General features: G+C 39.6%; 1 protein-coding gene across 1 annotated transcript; it reads right to left on the bottom strand.

Moving 5' to 3' along the window:
- Nucleotides 1-13136: 13136 nt before the first annotated feature.
- On the bottom strand, nucleotides 13137-17965 carry LOC126148402 (uncharacterized). Its single transcript, XM_049915756.1, has 2 exons — nucleotides 17889-17965; nucleotides 13137-15262 (listed from the first exon to the last, which is right to left on the bottom strand). Exon 2 carries the CDS (start codon nucleotides 14803-14805, stop codon nucleotides 14008-14010), a length of 798 nt encoding a protein of 265 aa, XP_049771713.1. The 5' UTR covers nucleotides 14806-15262; nucleotides 17889-17965; the 3' UTR covers nucleotides 13137-14007.
- Nucleotides 17966-18250: the final 285 nt, after the last annotated feature.

The raw sequence follows: 18250 nt of genomic DNA, 5'->3' as shown, positions 1-18250 counted from the left end.
ATTTGTTGATCGAAGAGTCCTGTTCATAGTGTGTACTGCACTTCAGCATGTGGACTAGGTTGTGGGGTTGGGGTGGTGTCGGGGAGAAGGATTGGGATTGGGTGGCTAGCAGCTTGTAGGGAGGCAGCTGGTTTGTTAGCTAGGAATTTGGGACGGGGGGGGCCAGAACCAGTGGAGAGCGGCACATGCTGAAGGTGATGTCATTACGGGAACTGGTAGGGGGTGACAGGACAAAGGAAAGGAAAACAGTTGGATGGAGAGTATGAGGACAGTGGGTTACTGTAGACTGAGGACAGGGTGATTATGGGAGCAGAGGATGTGTTTTAAGAATAACTCCCATCTGCAGAGTTCAGAAAAGCTGGTGGTGGAGGGAAAGATCAACATGGCTTGGGTTGTGAAGCAGCCATTGAAATTGAGCATGTGCTCAGTTGCATGTTGTGCTGCTGGGTGGTCAGCTTTGTTCTTGCAACAGTTTGACAGTGGCCATTCATAATGTTGGGCAGCTGGGTGGTGGTGATACCAATATAAGAAGCTGTGCAGAGTTTGCAGCAAAGTTGGTATATAACATAGCTGCTCTCTCAGGTGGCCCAGCCTGTGAGAGGATCGGGTGGGTGGTTTGGACAGGTCTTCCACCTTGGTCTACCACTGATATGATTCTGTGGCAAGGGACTGGGAGTGAGAGTGGCATATGGATGGACTAAGATGATGTGTAGATTGGATGGGCAATGGAACGCCATTATAGTAGTGGTGGGAAGGATCTTGATTAAGTTCCAGTCCTGGTTGGGGTGGGGGGGGGGGGGGGTGCTCCTTTGTAGCCAATTCTTGGGAGAGTGTTAGGATATTGACAATGTAAGTATAGACCAGATATGGCTTGAATTCAGAGAAATAGTATCAACAGCATTTGTGAGATTTATACTAAATAAATTAACAAACAATGGAGCTGATAACCCACAGTACACAAAACAGGTCAGAAAGCTGTTGCAGAAACAATGAAGAATGCAAAACTGTTGCAGAAACAATGAAGAATGCATGCCAAATTATAACAAATTCAAAATCCCCAACACTGGTGATCTTTTACAGAAGCTCGAAATTTAGTGTGGACTTCAGTGTAAGATGCTTATTACAGTTTCCACAATGAAACTTTGTCACAAAACCTGGCAAAAGATCCAGAGAGATTCTGGTCATAAAGTATGCTAGCAGCAAGATGCAATCAGTACCTTCTCTGCGTGACAGAAATGGAAATATTATAAGTAACAGTGATGCTAAAGCAGAGTTACTAAACACAGCTTTCTGACATTCCTTTACCATAGAAGATAAAGTAAATATTCCAAAAACTGAATTGAGAACACCAGCCAACATGAGTAACTTGAAAGTAAATATGCTTGGAGCAGTGAAGCAGCTGAAGAAAAGCAAGTCATCCCATCAAGACTGTATATCAATTAGGTTCCTTTCAGAGTATGCTGATACAATAGCTCCATACTTAACAATCTTATACATCAAAAGATATGTACCCAAAGTCTGGAAAGTTGCACAGGTCACACCAGTATTCAAGAAGGGCAATAGGACTGATCCACTAAATAACAGGCCCATATTTCTGGTGTTCCTCAAGGTAGTATTATAGGCCTAGGCTTTCTGCTGTTCCTGAGCTACATAAACAAGTCAGGAGACAATCTGAGCAGCCGTTTTACGTTGTTTGCTGATGGTGCTGTCGTTTATGTGTAGTGAAGTCATCAGAAGATCAAAACAAATTGCAAAACGATGTAGATAAGAAATCTGTATGCTGCAAAAATCGGCAGTTGACCCTAAATAATGAAAAGTGTGAGGTTATCCACATGAGTGCTAAAAGGAACCCGTTAAACTTAGGTTACACGATAAATCAGTTAAATCCAAAGGCCATAAATTCAACTAAATACCTAGGAATTACAATTACAAACAACTTCAATTGGAAAGAACACACAAAATGTTGGAGGGGAGGCAAACCAAAGACTGTGTGTTATTGGCAGAACAATTAGAAAAATGTAACAGATCTACTAAAAAGACTGCCTACACTATGCTTGTCTGTCCTCTTTTGGAGTACTGCTGCACGGTCTGGGATCCTTACCAGTGAGGATTAACAGAGTACATCGAGAAAGCTCAAAGAAGGGCAGCACATTTTGTGTTATCAATAAATAGGGAGTGAGTGTTGTGGACATCATTAGGACCAAGACATTTCTTGTTGGGGTAGGAACTTCTCACGTAGGATCTTCTCACAAAATTTCAATCACCAACTTTCTCCTCCAAATGTGAAAATAGTTTGTTGATGCTCACCTACATAAGAGAGAAACAATCATCATAATAAAATAAGGGAAATCAGAGCTCGCACAGGAAGATATAGGTGTTCATTTTTTCTGCATGCTGTTAGAGTGTGAAATAATGTAGAATTAGTGTGAAGGTGGTCCGATGACCCCTTCTGCCAGGCAATTAAGTGTGATTTGCCCAGCAGCCGCGTAGATATGGCAAGAAAAACCTGTTTGTGGACTTTGTTTGAAGGGTAGTGCCTGTCTATTAAGGTGATTGTGAGACCTTCAGCATACAGGGCAAGGTAGTTCTCGTCACTGCAGTGGTTATGATGTATAGGAGGAATTTTTTGGTCTACTCCAGTCCTACCCCAACATAGGGTGGGCCACCTGTAAAAGCAGCATTTTCACACTCCAAAACACTGCATGGCTTTTTATGTCAATATGACTACCAACCAGCTGTCCACCAGGATGAATAGCCACTGCCAGCAACACAGGATCATTGACTCCCCATTTCTGACTATTTATACACACAGCGATATTCTGGGTTACTCAAGTGTCCAAATCAGATTATTGTGCCCACACAGAAGTTTTTCGGGTCAAGGTAAGTGATTGATTCCAGTGGATTTTTGGGTGTAATGGAATTTGGGAAGGTTGTGGGGGCTAGTTATTTTAGAGTTTTTTGTCGTATGGTGTAGTGGCGTGTGTTTATGTTTGGTGGTTTTCCGATCTATTTACGTTTGTTTTCATGTTTACATGATGACGTCATAGGAGCGGTATGGGAGTTGTTGTGAATGGTCGTTTCCGCCATATTGGTCAAAGCAGAGGGGTGGAATCGGACGCTTCCGTTATCCCCACTTTTCGAGCTAATCTGGGTGAGCTAAGCTCTATCAGTTGGCGTAATGGCTTCGATAACGGGAACAGAATTATTCTTGTGTTCAAAATACGTTCGTGAAACTGCAGACATCCAGAGTTCACACCAATAATTGAGGTCCAGGCAAGCAAACTGAATGTGCTGGTTTCCCATCATTTGAGAGATTGCAGAAGTATGTGGCTGAGGCTGCTTTTTTCATACATTCTAAATCATTTGTTGTTTCTGATGCCCGTTCCACAACACTTCTCAACTTCATTCATTGTATTTTCAAGCAATTGACCCCTCAGTGGTACTTCATGTGGCAGTTTGGTGGTGCACAGAGTTTGCTTCAATTTTCATACGAAATTAAGCAAAGTGACAGACACATCATAAACAGCAGGGTAGCTACTAGCTAATGTTGAGTGCAATGCATCTTATAGCAACAGGCGAAGACCGCAGCCTTCTATATGGAATACTGTCGGAGATACCGGGTGATCAAAAAGTCAGTATAAATTTGAAAACTTAATAAACCACGAAATAATGTAGATAGAGAGGCAAAAATTGGTGCACATGCTTGGAATGACATGGGGTTTTATTAGAACAAAAAAAAAAAAAACTAAGTTCACGAAATGTCTCACAGACGGCGCTGGAAAGCAAAACGTCAGTGAACGCGCATGACAATCTTGTATAAAAGGAGCTGTAATGAGAGAAAGAATCAGATGCACCAGCAGTCGCAGCAATTTGACGTTACCTGAAAAGGCACTTTTAGTGAAGCTGTATTATCAGAATGGGGAATGTGTTAGTTCAGCGTTACGATCCTATCGCCATAGGAAGGGGATTCGAATGGGTAAAGGTCCGTTGACAAATGCAGCTGTGGGGAGAAAGATTTCGAAGTTCGAAGCCACAGGTTGTTTAGACGATAGCCCCCGTAGTGGCCGACCGAGCACAAGGCGTAATGCTGCTGAGACCATTCAGGAAGAAATGGAGACTGTAGCAGGTTCGTCTATGCACGGGGAAGTCAGCACTCGTGCAGTTGCATGTCGCACCGGCATTCCACACACTACTGTTTGGTTGGCACTTAGGCGTACGCTCCGATGCTGTCCGTACAAAATCCATCGGCATCATGAACTGTTACCTGGTGATTTAGTGAAGCGGAGGGCACTTACGGTGTGTGTGTTTCAAAAGATGTCGGAAGATGACGATTGGTTCAGTAACGTGTTGTGGACCGACGAAGCTCATTTCACACTCCGAGGGTCTGCCAACGCCCGACGAGAAAGTCAGGGTATGGGTTGGATTTTACCACATCTGCCATTATCGGGCCTTTTATCTTCAAGAAAATGCGTGATTTTTGGTTTTGTAACTGCTACTGTGACGGGTGAGAGGTACGCCAATATGTTACAGAATTGCATCATCCCCTGCCTGGCTGATAAACACCTGCTGGAATGTACGATGTTTATGCAGGATGGCGCTCCACCCCATATTGCTAGACCCGCGAAAGATCTCTTGCGCGCGTCGTTTGGTGATGATCGTGTGCTCAGCCGCCACTTTCATCATGCTTGGCCTCCCAGGTCCCCAGACCTCAGTCCATGCGATTATTGGCTTTGGAGTTACCTGAAGTCGCAAGTGTATCGCGATCGACCGACATCTCTAGGGATGCTGAAAGGCAACATTCAACGCCAATGTCTCACCATAACTCCGGACATGCTTTACAGTGCTGTTTACAACATTATTCCTTGACTACAGCTATTGTTGAGTAATGATGGTGGACATATTGAGCATTTCCTGTAAAGAACATCATCTTTGCTTTGTCTTACTTTGTTATGCTAATTATTGCTATTCAGATCACATGAAGCACCAAAATCTGTCGGACATTTTTTGAACTTTTGTATTTTTTTGGTTCTAATAAAACCCCGTATAATTCCAAGCATATGTGTCATTTTGTACCTCTCTATCTACATTATTCTGTGATTTATTCAGTTTTCAAATTTATACTGACTTTTTGATCACCCGGTATATAGATAATAGAGATGCGTGCCCGAAGACAGGTAGCTTCACAGATGCACAAGTAATGTGATAAAATTAAAAATTAGATACGAGGGTGGTGCAGATATAAATTTTAGGCAGGAAAAATAATCTTAATTGCAAGTTGCATATATTTGTTCACAGTCCTCCCTTAAATGTGGACGTAAAACCTCCAACAAATGATGTGATACGAAAATTCCACATTAATCTTGCAGAAGTAATTTTGGAAGTACATTGCAAAGAAGTAAAGGATAGGTATTATCACAAAAACATCACTTAATGTGCCTGTCAGTTAAAACAATGGCACTTTTCAAGTTCAGTATACGGGGGCTGTTCAAAAAGTAAGGTGACTTTTCAAATTGAGTGGGCAACGTGCATTCGATTATCGATCTCTTTTTTGTTGTATTGGTACATATGTCCCAAATGTATGCTCACAGTTTCAAGTCTACACTGTACAGGATATCCCGTTTCTTTTTGACAGATAGAGATATTATACAAGATTTAGTGTGCTTGGTGATTTTCCATTATTATACAAAGTGGAGCAAAGAATTTGCATCAAATTTTGTGTGAAAAATGGAATCAAGGGCTGCAAAACACTTGATGTGTTGAGTGGTAAACCGTGAAAGTGCTAAAAATAAATAAATAAATAAATTAAAAAAAAAAAAGTTTACAAGTGGTACAAGCTCTTCCGAGATGGCCAAGAAGGCGCCAATGACGAATCTCGCGCCCCAGCACATCAAGAACTGATTATAACATTGAAGCTGTGAAGAAAATGGTTTTGGAAAATCGTTGAATTACCGTTAGAGAAGTTGCTGAGGATGTTGGCATGTCGGTCGGCTCGTGTGATGTAATTTTTTTCACATGTTTAAGGCATGAGACAGGTGTCAAGGAAGTTTGATCGAAAACTTCTCAATTTTTATCAGAAGAACCGTCACATGAGCATCGCTCAGGAGCAATGACGTCAATGATGATCCAGATTAGCTCAAAAGGGTAATAACTGGTAACAAAACATGGGTTTACGGTTATGACATTGAAATCAAAGCCTAATCGTCCCAATGGAAGCATCTCAGAGGGCCAAGACCATCAAAAGCACGCGAAGTTCGATCAATCGGCATAGCTCCCCCCCACCCCCCCTTTTTTTTTTTTGTTTCCCCCAATTATCGTGGCGTAGTGTATCATGAATTTTTGCCTCAAGATCGTATGGTCAATAAGGAGTAGTACCTTGACCTTATGTGCCGTTTGCGAGAAGCAATATGCAAAAATCATCCGGAATTGTGGAAAAAAAATTCATGGCTTTTGCATCATAATAACGCTTGTGACACGATGTTTTGGCCAAAAACAACATGACAATCATGTCTCAGCCACCATATTGACCGAAAATCTGCCCCTGCAACTTTTTCCTGTTCCCAAAACTGAAGAGACCTATGAAAGGGCGAATTTTCAACGATTGAGGAATTAAAACTGCATCTCTGGAAGTACTCAAGGCTGTACCAAAAAGAGCTTATGAGAAGTGCTCCAAGGGTTGGAAGAAGCATTGGCACAAGTGTATTGTATCTGAGGGGGGATTACTTTGAAGGAGACAACATAAATATTGATGAATCAATATTTTTTCGTAAAAATATAAAGTCACCTTACTTTTTGAACACACTTCATATAATGCAAAAATATCGTGTAAGACTGTACTTAGTACTGCTTCAAAATGTATCACATGCAACAATTTTTAAGCTGTTCAGTATTATCATCCTGTTTATAAAATGTAACCCATACAATCAAACCTTCAATTCATTTCTCTTTTATTTATTCATTTGTCAACGATGTCTTGTATGAAGTAATACATAAAAGCACAGTTATTGCAGTGATAACAATGGAAATTCCTGGAAACACTCACCTATAGCAGACTGGCAGGTGGTGCATAGAAACATGCAACAGAATGCTAACTGTATTCACGCTAGCTTTCTGCAGCGAGTAAAATGCATACATCTTTAAAAGTAGCAACAATCTACTCTCCATCTGAGTTAATAGTATGGTGTATTCTTGCAGCAGCTTTTTCTGTTTTGAGGGAGAATATCTTTAAGGTGCCCTTCAAAATACAGCAATGGCACTTTTTATAAAGAGGACCTGAATATATGGCTCAGTGGCACATATGATTCTCAAGGCAACAGAACGCACTGTCATGCAGATTTCCTCTAATGCAGCCATAAAACATGGCCTTTCCCAGCAATATGTCGCATTGATTTACTGAGTTTGATTATGTTCATATTACTCACAAGAGAGTTACATCATTTCATATATTTATTAGATATTAACAGCTGCTCTTCGGCAAGCAGAGCAAGGAACTGTCAATGTTTAAGGCGTATACACCAATCAGCAAGGACATTACGACCATCTACATAGTAACCAGTACGTCCATCTTTGGCACAGATAACAGCAGCAACACTTTGTGACATGGAAGCAATGAATGAGGCCTTAGGTTCAGATCCTAGATGTGTTCAATTGGGCTCAGATCTGGCGAGTCAGGGGACCAGCCCATCAATTGGAACTCACCACTGTGTCCTTCAAACTGCTCCATCCCACACCTGGCCTTTGACATGGCACGTTATCTTGTTGAAAAATGCCACTGCTGTAAGAAAACGTGATAGTCATGAAGGGGTGTACAAGGTCTGCAACCAGTGTACAATATTCTTTGGCTGTCATGATACCTTGCACAAGCTACACTGGACCCATGGATGCTCATGTGAGTGTTCCCCAGAGCATAAGGGAGCCACCACCAGCATATCTCCATCCTACAGTACAGGTGTCATGGAGCTGTCCCCTGAAAGACAACAGTTTTCTGCCCTCCCATCAGCATGGTGAAGAATATATCAGGATTCATCAAACCATGTAACACTGCCACTGCACCAAGTCCAGTGCTGATGGTCACATACCCACGTCAGACATAGTTCTGATGTCATGGTGTTAACATTGGCACATGTGGAGGCCCATCATTAGGAGAGTTCAGTACAAGTGTGTTCAGACACACTTGTACTCTGCCTAGCATTAAAGTCTGATCGTAGTTCCCCACAGTTTGCCGCCTGCCTGTTTTGTCAGTCTGCCCAGCCTATGACATCCAACATCTGTAATGAGGGTTGGCCGCCCAACCCTACGGCATCTGGACGTGGTTTCACCATGTGTTGAAGACACTCACCACAGCACTCCTCCAACACTCGACAAGTCATGCAGTTTCCAAAATGCTCATGCCAAGCCTCCAGGCCATTACAATCTGCCCTCAGACTCAGAGAGATTGTGCGCCTTCCCCATTCTGCACTCTGGTCAGCATGCTCACTGATAACTAGCAGTTGTTCCTTGCCAGATGCTGCTGCTATCACCTGGACAGGTGTCAGGTGACAATAGTCATAATGTTCTGGTTAATCAGTGTACATTTTCAAACACTCACATTGGAGGTACACTGTGATTGGTATAATTTGGTGATAGAATCAGTAACTACAAAGAAGACCATCATATGCTTTGCTATATTCCCATATTGTGACAAGTGACAAGTAATCATCCCACGACACATGAATTTACCTGTCAAGAACAATTCCTGATCTGTAATTGGACAAGGAAAAAGTTAGACGTGATTATCAGTACATTACTGATGTTGTATCAGTATACCCAAGTTGCATTGGTACCTGGCTGGACATATTTCCTGCAGCAAAATATAATATTTGCACATGCATTCCAAACATCTTCGGTTTATGTACAGTTGACAAAACAAAACTTAGCATTTCTTGATAAGCTGTGGTACCTTTGGTTGTGTACTGCTTGCATTCGCAGTTAGGCAACACAAGTGAGTAATGGTGGCAGAGCTACATGTAAAATACATCATTTCCTTCTTATTGTGATGATTGTACTTTTATAGACCTTTTCGATTTTCTGTCATTGCATGTAGTTACCACATATAGTTTCGTACATACAACGCTTTCACCTGTATGAAACACGGAGATGCTTCTGCCTCAAATAATCAAATAAGAGTTAATCTGTATACTTAATAGGTAGCCATGTGGCAGTACTTGAGGCTCTATATTTTCACTGAGGTAAATAGAGTTCTTGTCCTCTCCCCCCCCCCCCCCCTCCTCTTTCCCCTTTTATTTTGTTTACATTGTATTGTTTGCTGACGTATTTTTAGCATAACATGAACATAGTTGAGGTATGCCAGTCATGACACACTGCACTACAGATAGGTATACAACAAGTCATTTGCTGCCAATATGTGTCAATGTAAGAAGGCCCTGGGAGATAGCGTCCTGGCAATTTCCCAGTAAGAAGAAAGTAGCTGCCAGGTGTGGCATTTACTACCATTGTGCACGAAAGAAGATCAAGCAATGATGCGAGAGAGTTATTGGCTGGCTTCAAGGTTGGGCTTAGGTAAAGTGTCAAAGCCTGAGCAAGAGAATGTGTTACTTAACACATGAATGGAACATTGGTTTTTAAATGCTGTCTAATTCAATAATAAGACCAATTTACCTAGGTACTCACAGACTCTTCACAACTGCTTACAGATTGTTAATCAAGAGGCACTCTCTGATGATTACAAACTTTATAGGCCCTGCCTTCTCTGAACTGAATGTAGACCTTGACTGGCACCAAATCACATTTTTAGATGACTCAGTATTTAGCTCAGTGAATGAGAGTCCAGTGGTGGTCTACAGGCCACAGGGAGTACATTTACTTGTTGACCACAGTCTCAGGGGGGTGGATGACATCAGATGGAGCAGGGATAGTTCATTGAATTTATGGTCTTCTTGCTGTGGATCAGTATGTGCTAGTCATGAAGCATACTATGGTGCTGAGTGTGAGACTATGGTATCCATTCACAGGTTCACACACATCGAATTGTTCAGCAATGGTTTTCACAACAAGTTGTTTGAGTGACAGACTTGACTCCCATTGAGAATTTGTTACAATGGCTGACTGTAAGACCTAGTGTTGGATATATGGGAGAGTCTCATGGACGATGAGACATATTTCCAGAGTCTTCATGGCTCATTGGAGGATAAAGGTAATTGGTCACATCTCTGTCTTGAAACTTCCCTCATCTCACATTACTCCATTTTCTGTTACAATATTTGATACAAGTGTATGTTTCTTACTTTGAAATCTATATAAAATTATTTTACTTTAAATTTTATTTATTAAATTCTTGCTACTTAACACTGAATGCCAGCAAATTTGAAAAAGCACAAACAAGTCAATTTGAATGGAAATAGAAATTGTGTCCTAATATGAGACAGTCAAGGAAAATGCTTAATATTGACCATTGTAAGAACAGGTAAACCCTAAAATTATAATATCATCTTGCTCTTACTTGCTGCCTTACCAACATTTTCTTTGTTTATTGTGCAGAAGAAGTGCAATCAGGACATATAAAATTTCTTTTCCAGGTAACATTCTTCGGGACTCCAAGGATAGAATTCCATGCACTATGCCCATTTCTCTATGTTAGTCTTCAGAGAAACAACCCTTGCAGAATATGCATTAAGTGTCTTATTCAGATTGCACATCTGATGCATTGTCCTGAAATTATCAGGCTTTGAATGACTGGAAGAGTGTTTCCTGTGTTTTTTCTCATGTTCTTTTTTGAAGTCAAAACTTTCTCTCTCTTTCCTTTCTTAGAGTTGTTTCTAAAGTTCCCTGTATGGAAATGCTGATGTAACACGAGTTGGTGGCACTTGTGACTTTCTGATTGTGAGGGTTGACCAGATACCATTTGGACTTATTTACGTTGGTGTTTGCATCCTGCATGTCAAGCTCCTAGTACATTGCAAACTCACTGTCTTCAAGTATATGCCTGTTACATAGGGAAAGTCCCATTTTGCAGAGGCCTTTTTAGCATTTCCCATGGTTACTGCTATCAAGTAGGCTGCTCCAAATAATCTTGTAATCTTAAATGGAGCTATTACTTGACCTGGGTTATTTGTCCATCAAATTTCTATTTCTTGTAGATAATGCATCTTAAATCATCTCATGAATTCCACGCAAGAAAGAGGCTGCATTTTATGTGTGGAATAAGGTGATAAACAGATCATGTGGACATAGTTTTGTCTTCCTGTATCCATTACAAAAATGTGATACGATGCCCATCAAGTGTTAGCACATCAGGATAACCACTAGAGGGCCTAACAAAATTATCAAAGCACTTAGCAAAAAATATGAACCTGAATCCAGCTTCTAGGGTGGCGAACTGAAGTCATCCTAATACGAAAGAGTGTGTTCTAATATGCAATGTCTCATGTATTAGAATGTCCAATATATTGGATATCAGGAATAAGCCATCTTGCACTAGAATGTTAGACTCATAGTTACACTGTTTGGTTTAAAGAACAGTTTATTATAGTGGCTAAAAGAGTACTTTGTGATGAGTACAGTCCTATGAATATTGTTGCAACTATCAACTTCATATGTAAAAGCGCTACCAGTACATATACTCAAAAAGCTTGAAATTCAATACTTTTAAAATAAAGGATTATTGACAATGTCCAGCTCTGTACTTGTCCTATTGTCGCTGCTTTGCACCTCAGGCGCTACGAGCACTAAGTTCTGATATTTCCCAACGAGCTGAGTACTTACATTAGTCAGACTGTAGCTGTCTCACATTGGGAACTCTCCCATCAATAGGCAATCCTCTGTATTCAAAATCATTTTCAGTAATGATACTCTCTTATTGGTAAATTAAAAACTATGTCAAATCTGAACATAGTCATTTCCTCAAATTAAATTCTAATTCCAGTAAGTCAAAGGATACCAATAGTACATTCCACCATCTGGCATCTATAGTTTCTTACCTGCAGACCACCAAAGTTAGTGAGTGCCATTTTACTTGAAAAATTGGGGAGAAATAAACCTTTGTTGGAAAGTCATATTCTACTCTTGTCTCGGGCCAGTTGGAAGATTGTGCAATTTTATACCTGCTTCTCTCTTTTGGGTCATTATACACAACCAACTGGATGTTTTAAAATAGTCTAACAGAATTTATTTGATTTCATCTCAATGATTTTTTTCTGCTGCATTTGTGAATACTTTTATGGCCACACACCAAACTTTCTCCTTGGCAACTCAGTTTGTATCTGATTGTGTTCAAAACTGAGAGTGATAGTGAATTTTGGTGTTCATAAATAAGAAGCAAAATAACTGCTGTTGAGCTTGGTTTTTATATTTGAGTGTGTAATCTGAAAAAGTATACCATTACCAGTTTCATTCATGCCACAGAATCAAATTGTTCAAATACAAGCTTTGTAAAAGATAAAATTTTGCTAGACATCTGACTGATCTAAAATCACTTTCTCCTCAAAATAATATTTTATTTTCACTCCTATAAAATGGCTGCCCTTAAAATAACTTGGGTGAAATTTGTTTAAAATTTTGTGATAGTTTTCATTAGCTCATACTGCAATAGTTTTCTTACAGCCTACAAGTAATATCCACTATTGCTATACTCATCATGACAAGAGAAGCTAACGCAGAAAGGCCGTTGGCACCTACCATGACAGGGATGCAAAAAATTGGCCAGGTTGTGGGATCAAACTCTGATTCAGTGAGTTGACAACCTGGTACTGTGCCCAAACCTCAGTTGCCCAGTGGCACTAACCCCACTTTTGAACTGCATCTAGTCCTGTCAGTCTAATCACTACTAATTTCACAATCTCATTAGGGGAAAGTTGTACAAAATGGGGACGCTAACAGTTTTTTAAATATAAAAACATTATTAACAAATATATCACATTCCCTCTTGATCTATTAAGTAGTTACACTACTTAAGTTATTATTTTCATTGCAATTTGTGGAATTTGAGTTTTAATGTAACATGTATAACAACAATTTCAAAATATGTCAAATGTCACCATTTTATGCAACTAGTCGGGTAAAACAGGGTAAAACATAAGAAACAATGTAAAAATTTTCATTTTCCCAAAAGCTGCCATTTTATTGACAAAAAAATATATGTGTTAGGCCTTGAATGGCCCATTTGAAAAAGAAAAAAGTAGAATATGTTTTTATGAAGCATTACCAAGTCCACAATAAGTCACACACAAAGGTTTCATCTTCTTCGCCTACATTTGAGCACGCTTCATGAGCCCAGCCACTACATCCGGAACACTGGAGCCACCCTTCCTTCCCTTTGGAATGTATGTAAAGTTCATTGCAGAAAATACATGCAGCATCACTTTCATCATCATCCGATGATGACGTTATTTCTTCTTCTAATTTTCTCTTCTTTCCTTTAGAAGGTTTTGCTTTTTCATTAATTGTGGGCTTAGTATTTTTTTTTCTTTGATACTGTTGTTCTTACTTTTGTTTCATTTTGTGATTTGTCTTCTGGACCAAATAACATCTTCCTTTCTTTATTCTTCTTTTCTTCTCTCTCTTTGATTTTAGCCTCTAATTCAATTTTATATGGCGAAGAAGTTACAATAGTTGTTTTTCCTCTTCTTTTGTCATCATCAGCCTTCTTCTTCTTTCATTCAGATTCTTGAGGTGTAGGCATGAGCATTTTAGGAGAAACATTGAAAGAGGAATTCAGAACAGACTGATATCCACATGTTGATGGTTCAGTGTCAGTGGTTGTTGACGTAGGCCTAGGCACACACTTGGAAGAAACTGAAATTGAAGTTGAAGACCTCGCCATTGTTGGGGATACCAATGTTGAATCAGCTGTTAGCAAAGAAACCGTTGTATGCCTAGGTGTAGACGGTGAATGCCCAGCATTTGGCGAAAAAACTAGTGAAGTTGTAGATAGTCCTGGTCGAGTGCCCATAGATGATATGACATCAGAAGTTGAACTGGACATTGCCATACGGAGAGGAGTTTCATGTGACATTTCTAAAGGCCTCTCTGTGGTCTCAGATGGTGCAAAAAGATGGTCTGGGAAAATATTCCTGTTAAATGGGCACATTCCTGACTTTTTTTAAACCCTTTCAATGCAGTTTCTACACAAGCAGCTCTACTGAAAGCAGCATTGAACAGTTTTCCGACTTGATATATTGTCACAACATGGCCAGGATGGTTCACTAGCCACTTCCTGACTTCTTGCTCATAGAAGGCACTCAGAGGGTCCATAAATGTCACGTCGATTGGCTGCAACCTGTGTGTGGTGCGGGGAGGAAAGCAAAGTAAAATGACGTGTTTCTCTTGTGCTAGGTTAATCATCATTTCTAGGCTCTTCACATGCGAGTTGTGTCCATCAATAATCAACAGCACAGGCTTTTCACGCATTGGATTTGAGAACTCGACAAACTTTTTGAACCATATTAAAAAGGAATCTTTATTAATCCACCCACTCTCATGGTATACAGCAAAAGAACCAGGAGCATCATCCATTAACAAAGAGTTCTCCCTCTTCCTAGGAAAAACAAACATGACAGGCATGAAGTTGCCTGCCGCATTTATGCAAGTCTCAGTAGTTACTAGTATACCTCTGTCAGCTGAAGAAAACACATCGACTTGCTTCTGACCACGAAGGGCAAGTACTTTAGACGGCTTGTTTGGCACAGTCATGATTCCTGTCTCATTGACATTATAGATCTGATCTGGAGAGAACTTGTGTTCCTTAAATACAGACTCCAGTAAATCGAAGAATTTATCAACTGCATCTCGGTTAAATCCCTTGGCTCTTGCCATAGATATGGGCTCTGGATTACGTAGATCAAGGTTTGGATGCCTTTGCAGAAAAGCATATAACCAATCTTTCCCTGCAGGCTGCTTTTCTTAATTTAAAAGGATGATTAACATTGTTTGCTTCAGCTAGTTCAAATGCTAGTTTTCTTAAATCAGTTAGTGTGAGACCAAAAAGTCTTTGCTCCAGGGTGAGTACATGTTGCATTAGCTTGTTTTCTTGATCTTTAGAAAATGCAGTTTGGTATCTTCCAAGATTTTTTTCAGCAGCTTTTTCTGACGATATGTTTTGTTCCCTAGCTTGTTTTACCTTCCTCTCGAGGGTTTTGAGGAACATTGCAGACCTTACACGCTTTTCTATACCCCAACTCACCCTTTAAAACAGCCTGTATAGCATTGGCCATCCTCTCTTTGGACCACCTCTGCCTGTCAGTCTTCCTCACATACCAGCTCATCTTGATACCTGAAAAGAAAAAACGTATAAGATTTTATTACAATATTATTAATAAAATATTTTTAAAAAACATAAAGATGTATTTTATAACAGGTGGGCCTGAAATAAGATGAGACTAATGAAAAATAAAAATTAATATATAACATTAGCCTACTAATGTTAAAATAATTATACGTTGTACAAAACAGGGACGTCCCCGTTTTGTACAATCTCCTATGTCTCCATTTGACCTGAACGTACAATGAATAATGAAATATGACATCTCTAAGGTAGGAATTCAGATAACCTCAGTGTTAAAATCTTAAAATAATGTCTTAATACTACTTAACAGAAATGGTAACTTACCGTTGATCCTTCTATGTTTATTTTTGTATATCGGCACAACTAAAGACGTGAGAAAGTCGGAAGAAAAACAGTGAAGAATTTTGAAACTTTGTACTGACGCAAGAGACAGTCTTCCGCGGCTACAAACCAAGTCAAACTGCTGTTGCCATGCCGAGAGTCACTACTATCATATTTTTCCGCTTACAGCAGCACCAATCGAGCACATACACACTGTCCCCATTTTAACCGCTGTCCCCATTTTGTACAACTCTCCCCTACGTCTGCCTATACTATTTAAATGGTATTAATTTCCAATGCTGCATACAATATGTCTCACTGGAATGTTATAGTTGCCACTATAACCCAATGTGCGCATTAAGAGGGTGAAAATGTTGCCACAGTTTGTAGTGTGGCTGTACATGTCAAGAATGCCTGATGTGGAACTTAGCCATGTCCTTTTTCTTTCGTTGACTGCACAACAAACTAATACATGGAAGACAGGTTTTATGTCCTACCCTGATTACAGTGGATTGTGCAAAATAAATTCAGCCGCCAGAAATATGAGAAGAGCTTTCACAGTTTGCAGCATAATCAGCACTCCATTACACGAGGCCTAGGTAGCTTTGTTTAAAAAATAACAATTTTCAAAACATTCTAGTTTAATGAAGATTTTTTGATGTCCAAGAAGGTTTGTTTCTCAAGAGGATTTTAGTTCTGAAGAAGAGAATCATTATTTCATTTTCTGATCCTTTCATACATGTAGAACCTGGGTAGATGTCATTACTCCCATTACAAAAAGGAAAAATTAGAAATGCTGTTTTACCCAAGATTTAATGCTAAGAAAGATGACAAAGTGGAAAAATTGTTAAAGTCAACCAGTAGAGAAATTTTGGAGATTTAGTCTCAAACGTGTCTCGAAAAGAGTTTTGAATGGTGAAATTGTAATCAAATTATCATTGTATTTCTGATGGAAATACCGAAGTGACCCATAACTTTTCTCACAGTTCTTACAGGCTGACTAAAACTGTTGCAAGTCCAAAAACTTTATTCATCACATACTTTATGAACAATATGTTATCTACCATAAAATTTACAGTAACTTCATGAACCTCTACCTACTTAGGCCATGTGTACATGGAAACTGACCAACTGACAAGATTGTTCTTACACTGGTTTCCACTGAATGGGAATAATAATGTGACTGCTGTGTCATGTTTTTACCATTTCTGAAATTACTGGCTAGCAGAGCACACACCTACCCGCCATTTCAGATGTCAGCCTGTACAGACTGTCTCAAAATTATTCAAGTTCATATTGAAAAGTAAAGTACTGGATAGTACACTTCTGTGACCCTCTCCATAGTTCAGTGGTATATATTAAAACATCACAAAACACCTTTCAGGAGAGCATATTCTAAGTTGCGCTTAGTAGTGAAAGCTGAAAATATGAAACCGCAGTAGTGAAGCATGGCACTGGCATATCTAAATGGGTAAAACAATGCAGCATGGTAGAAACTTTATAGATTTTTGTTAAAACATGATGGACAAACAAGCATAACAGTACCTAGTGCACTAGATTGTTTTTAACCTTAATTCAAATGATCAGATGTCAGGCTCGGGAAATACTGGCTGTCAGACTGCTTCTCGTAGCAACCTATGATGTTTGGCACAAGGTTATATCAACAAATGATTTTAGGTGAGCCTTATTAAAAGACTAAAGCAAACAATCTCCCTCAGGAGTATTGTAGCATAATTTCATTATAATACATAACTGACCAAGGTGAAATAGAACATATAAATAAATTTCTTGTTCCAATGTGGAATGTGGTTTAAAGAACAGAATTATGACTAATGAATTTTCCAAAAGCACTGTTCCCTGTCAACGATCTGTTATTTCCAGCAATGTAAAAGTACTGCACTGGTTAATTTTCCCTAAGAAAAAGGGGGGGGGGGGGGAGGGAGGGAGCAGTGTGGCAGTGAGCCCTGTAGCATGTGCTATATGGATAACTGCTCTGATTCAGATGTAATATACAGCAAACCTACATTAATTTCAAATGACAAGCTTACATTGACATCTATCTGCTGTCATTAGACAGCAGAGGCCCTCCTTGCACAGACCAGTGACATGTAATCTCAAATATATTGTATGACTAATTATAAAAACGTAAACAATGAAGGAAAACATAGATTGCTACTTAACGGAAAGATGACACATTAAGTTGCAGACAGGCACATTTAAAAGGCACTTACATGTAAGCTTTCAGGAAAGGACACACACACACACACACACACACACACACAAGCAAACATACCTTATGCATACATGACTGCCAACTCCAGCTACTTGGGCCAGAAAGTAACTGTAACAATTGTACTACTCCAGTGTACATTTATTTAATAAGAAACATTGGACCAACAATTGACTACATCAATATAATTTGTATTGTCCTATGGATGAATAAATGTCAATTAATCAGTCACTGAGTCAACAGTTGTACCTCTAAGAACAAAACCTAGGATGTTGTTGAGGTCCCAAGACACAAGCCAACATCAACAAACTATTATGTGGACTAGCCCATTTAGCAAATGTTTCAATTATAGCGGGGATTACTTACCCTCATCCAACCACCCCCCTCCCCCTCCTCATTCCACGTAAGCAGTAAGTACAAGATTA

This window comes from Schistocerca cancellata, chromosome 2 (assembly GCF_023864275.1).
Source record: "Schistocerca cancellata isolate TAMUIC-IGC-003103 chromosome 2, iqSchCanc2.1, whole genome shotgun sequence".
In the NCBI taxonomy this organism is placed as follows: domain Eukaryota; kingdom Metazoa; phylum Arthropoda; class Insecta; order Orthoptera; family Acrididae; genus Schistocerca; species Schistocerca cancellata.
This window is presented reverse-complemented; position numbering and strand designations above follow the sequence as displayed.

What these genes read in the sequence shown, in the direction of transcription:
- LOC126148402 (XM_049915756.1), bottom strand. Translation starts at nt 14,805, where the DNA reads ATGGCAAGAGCCAAGGGATTTAACCGAGATGCAGTTGATAAATTCTTC.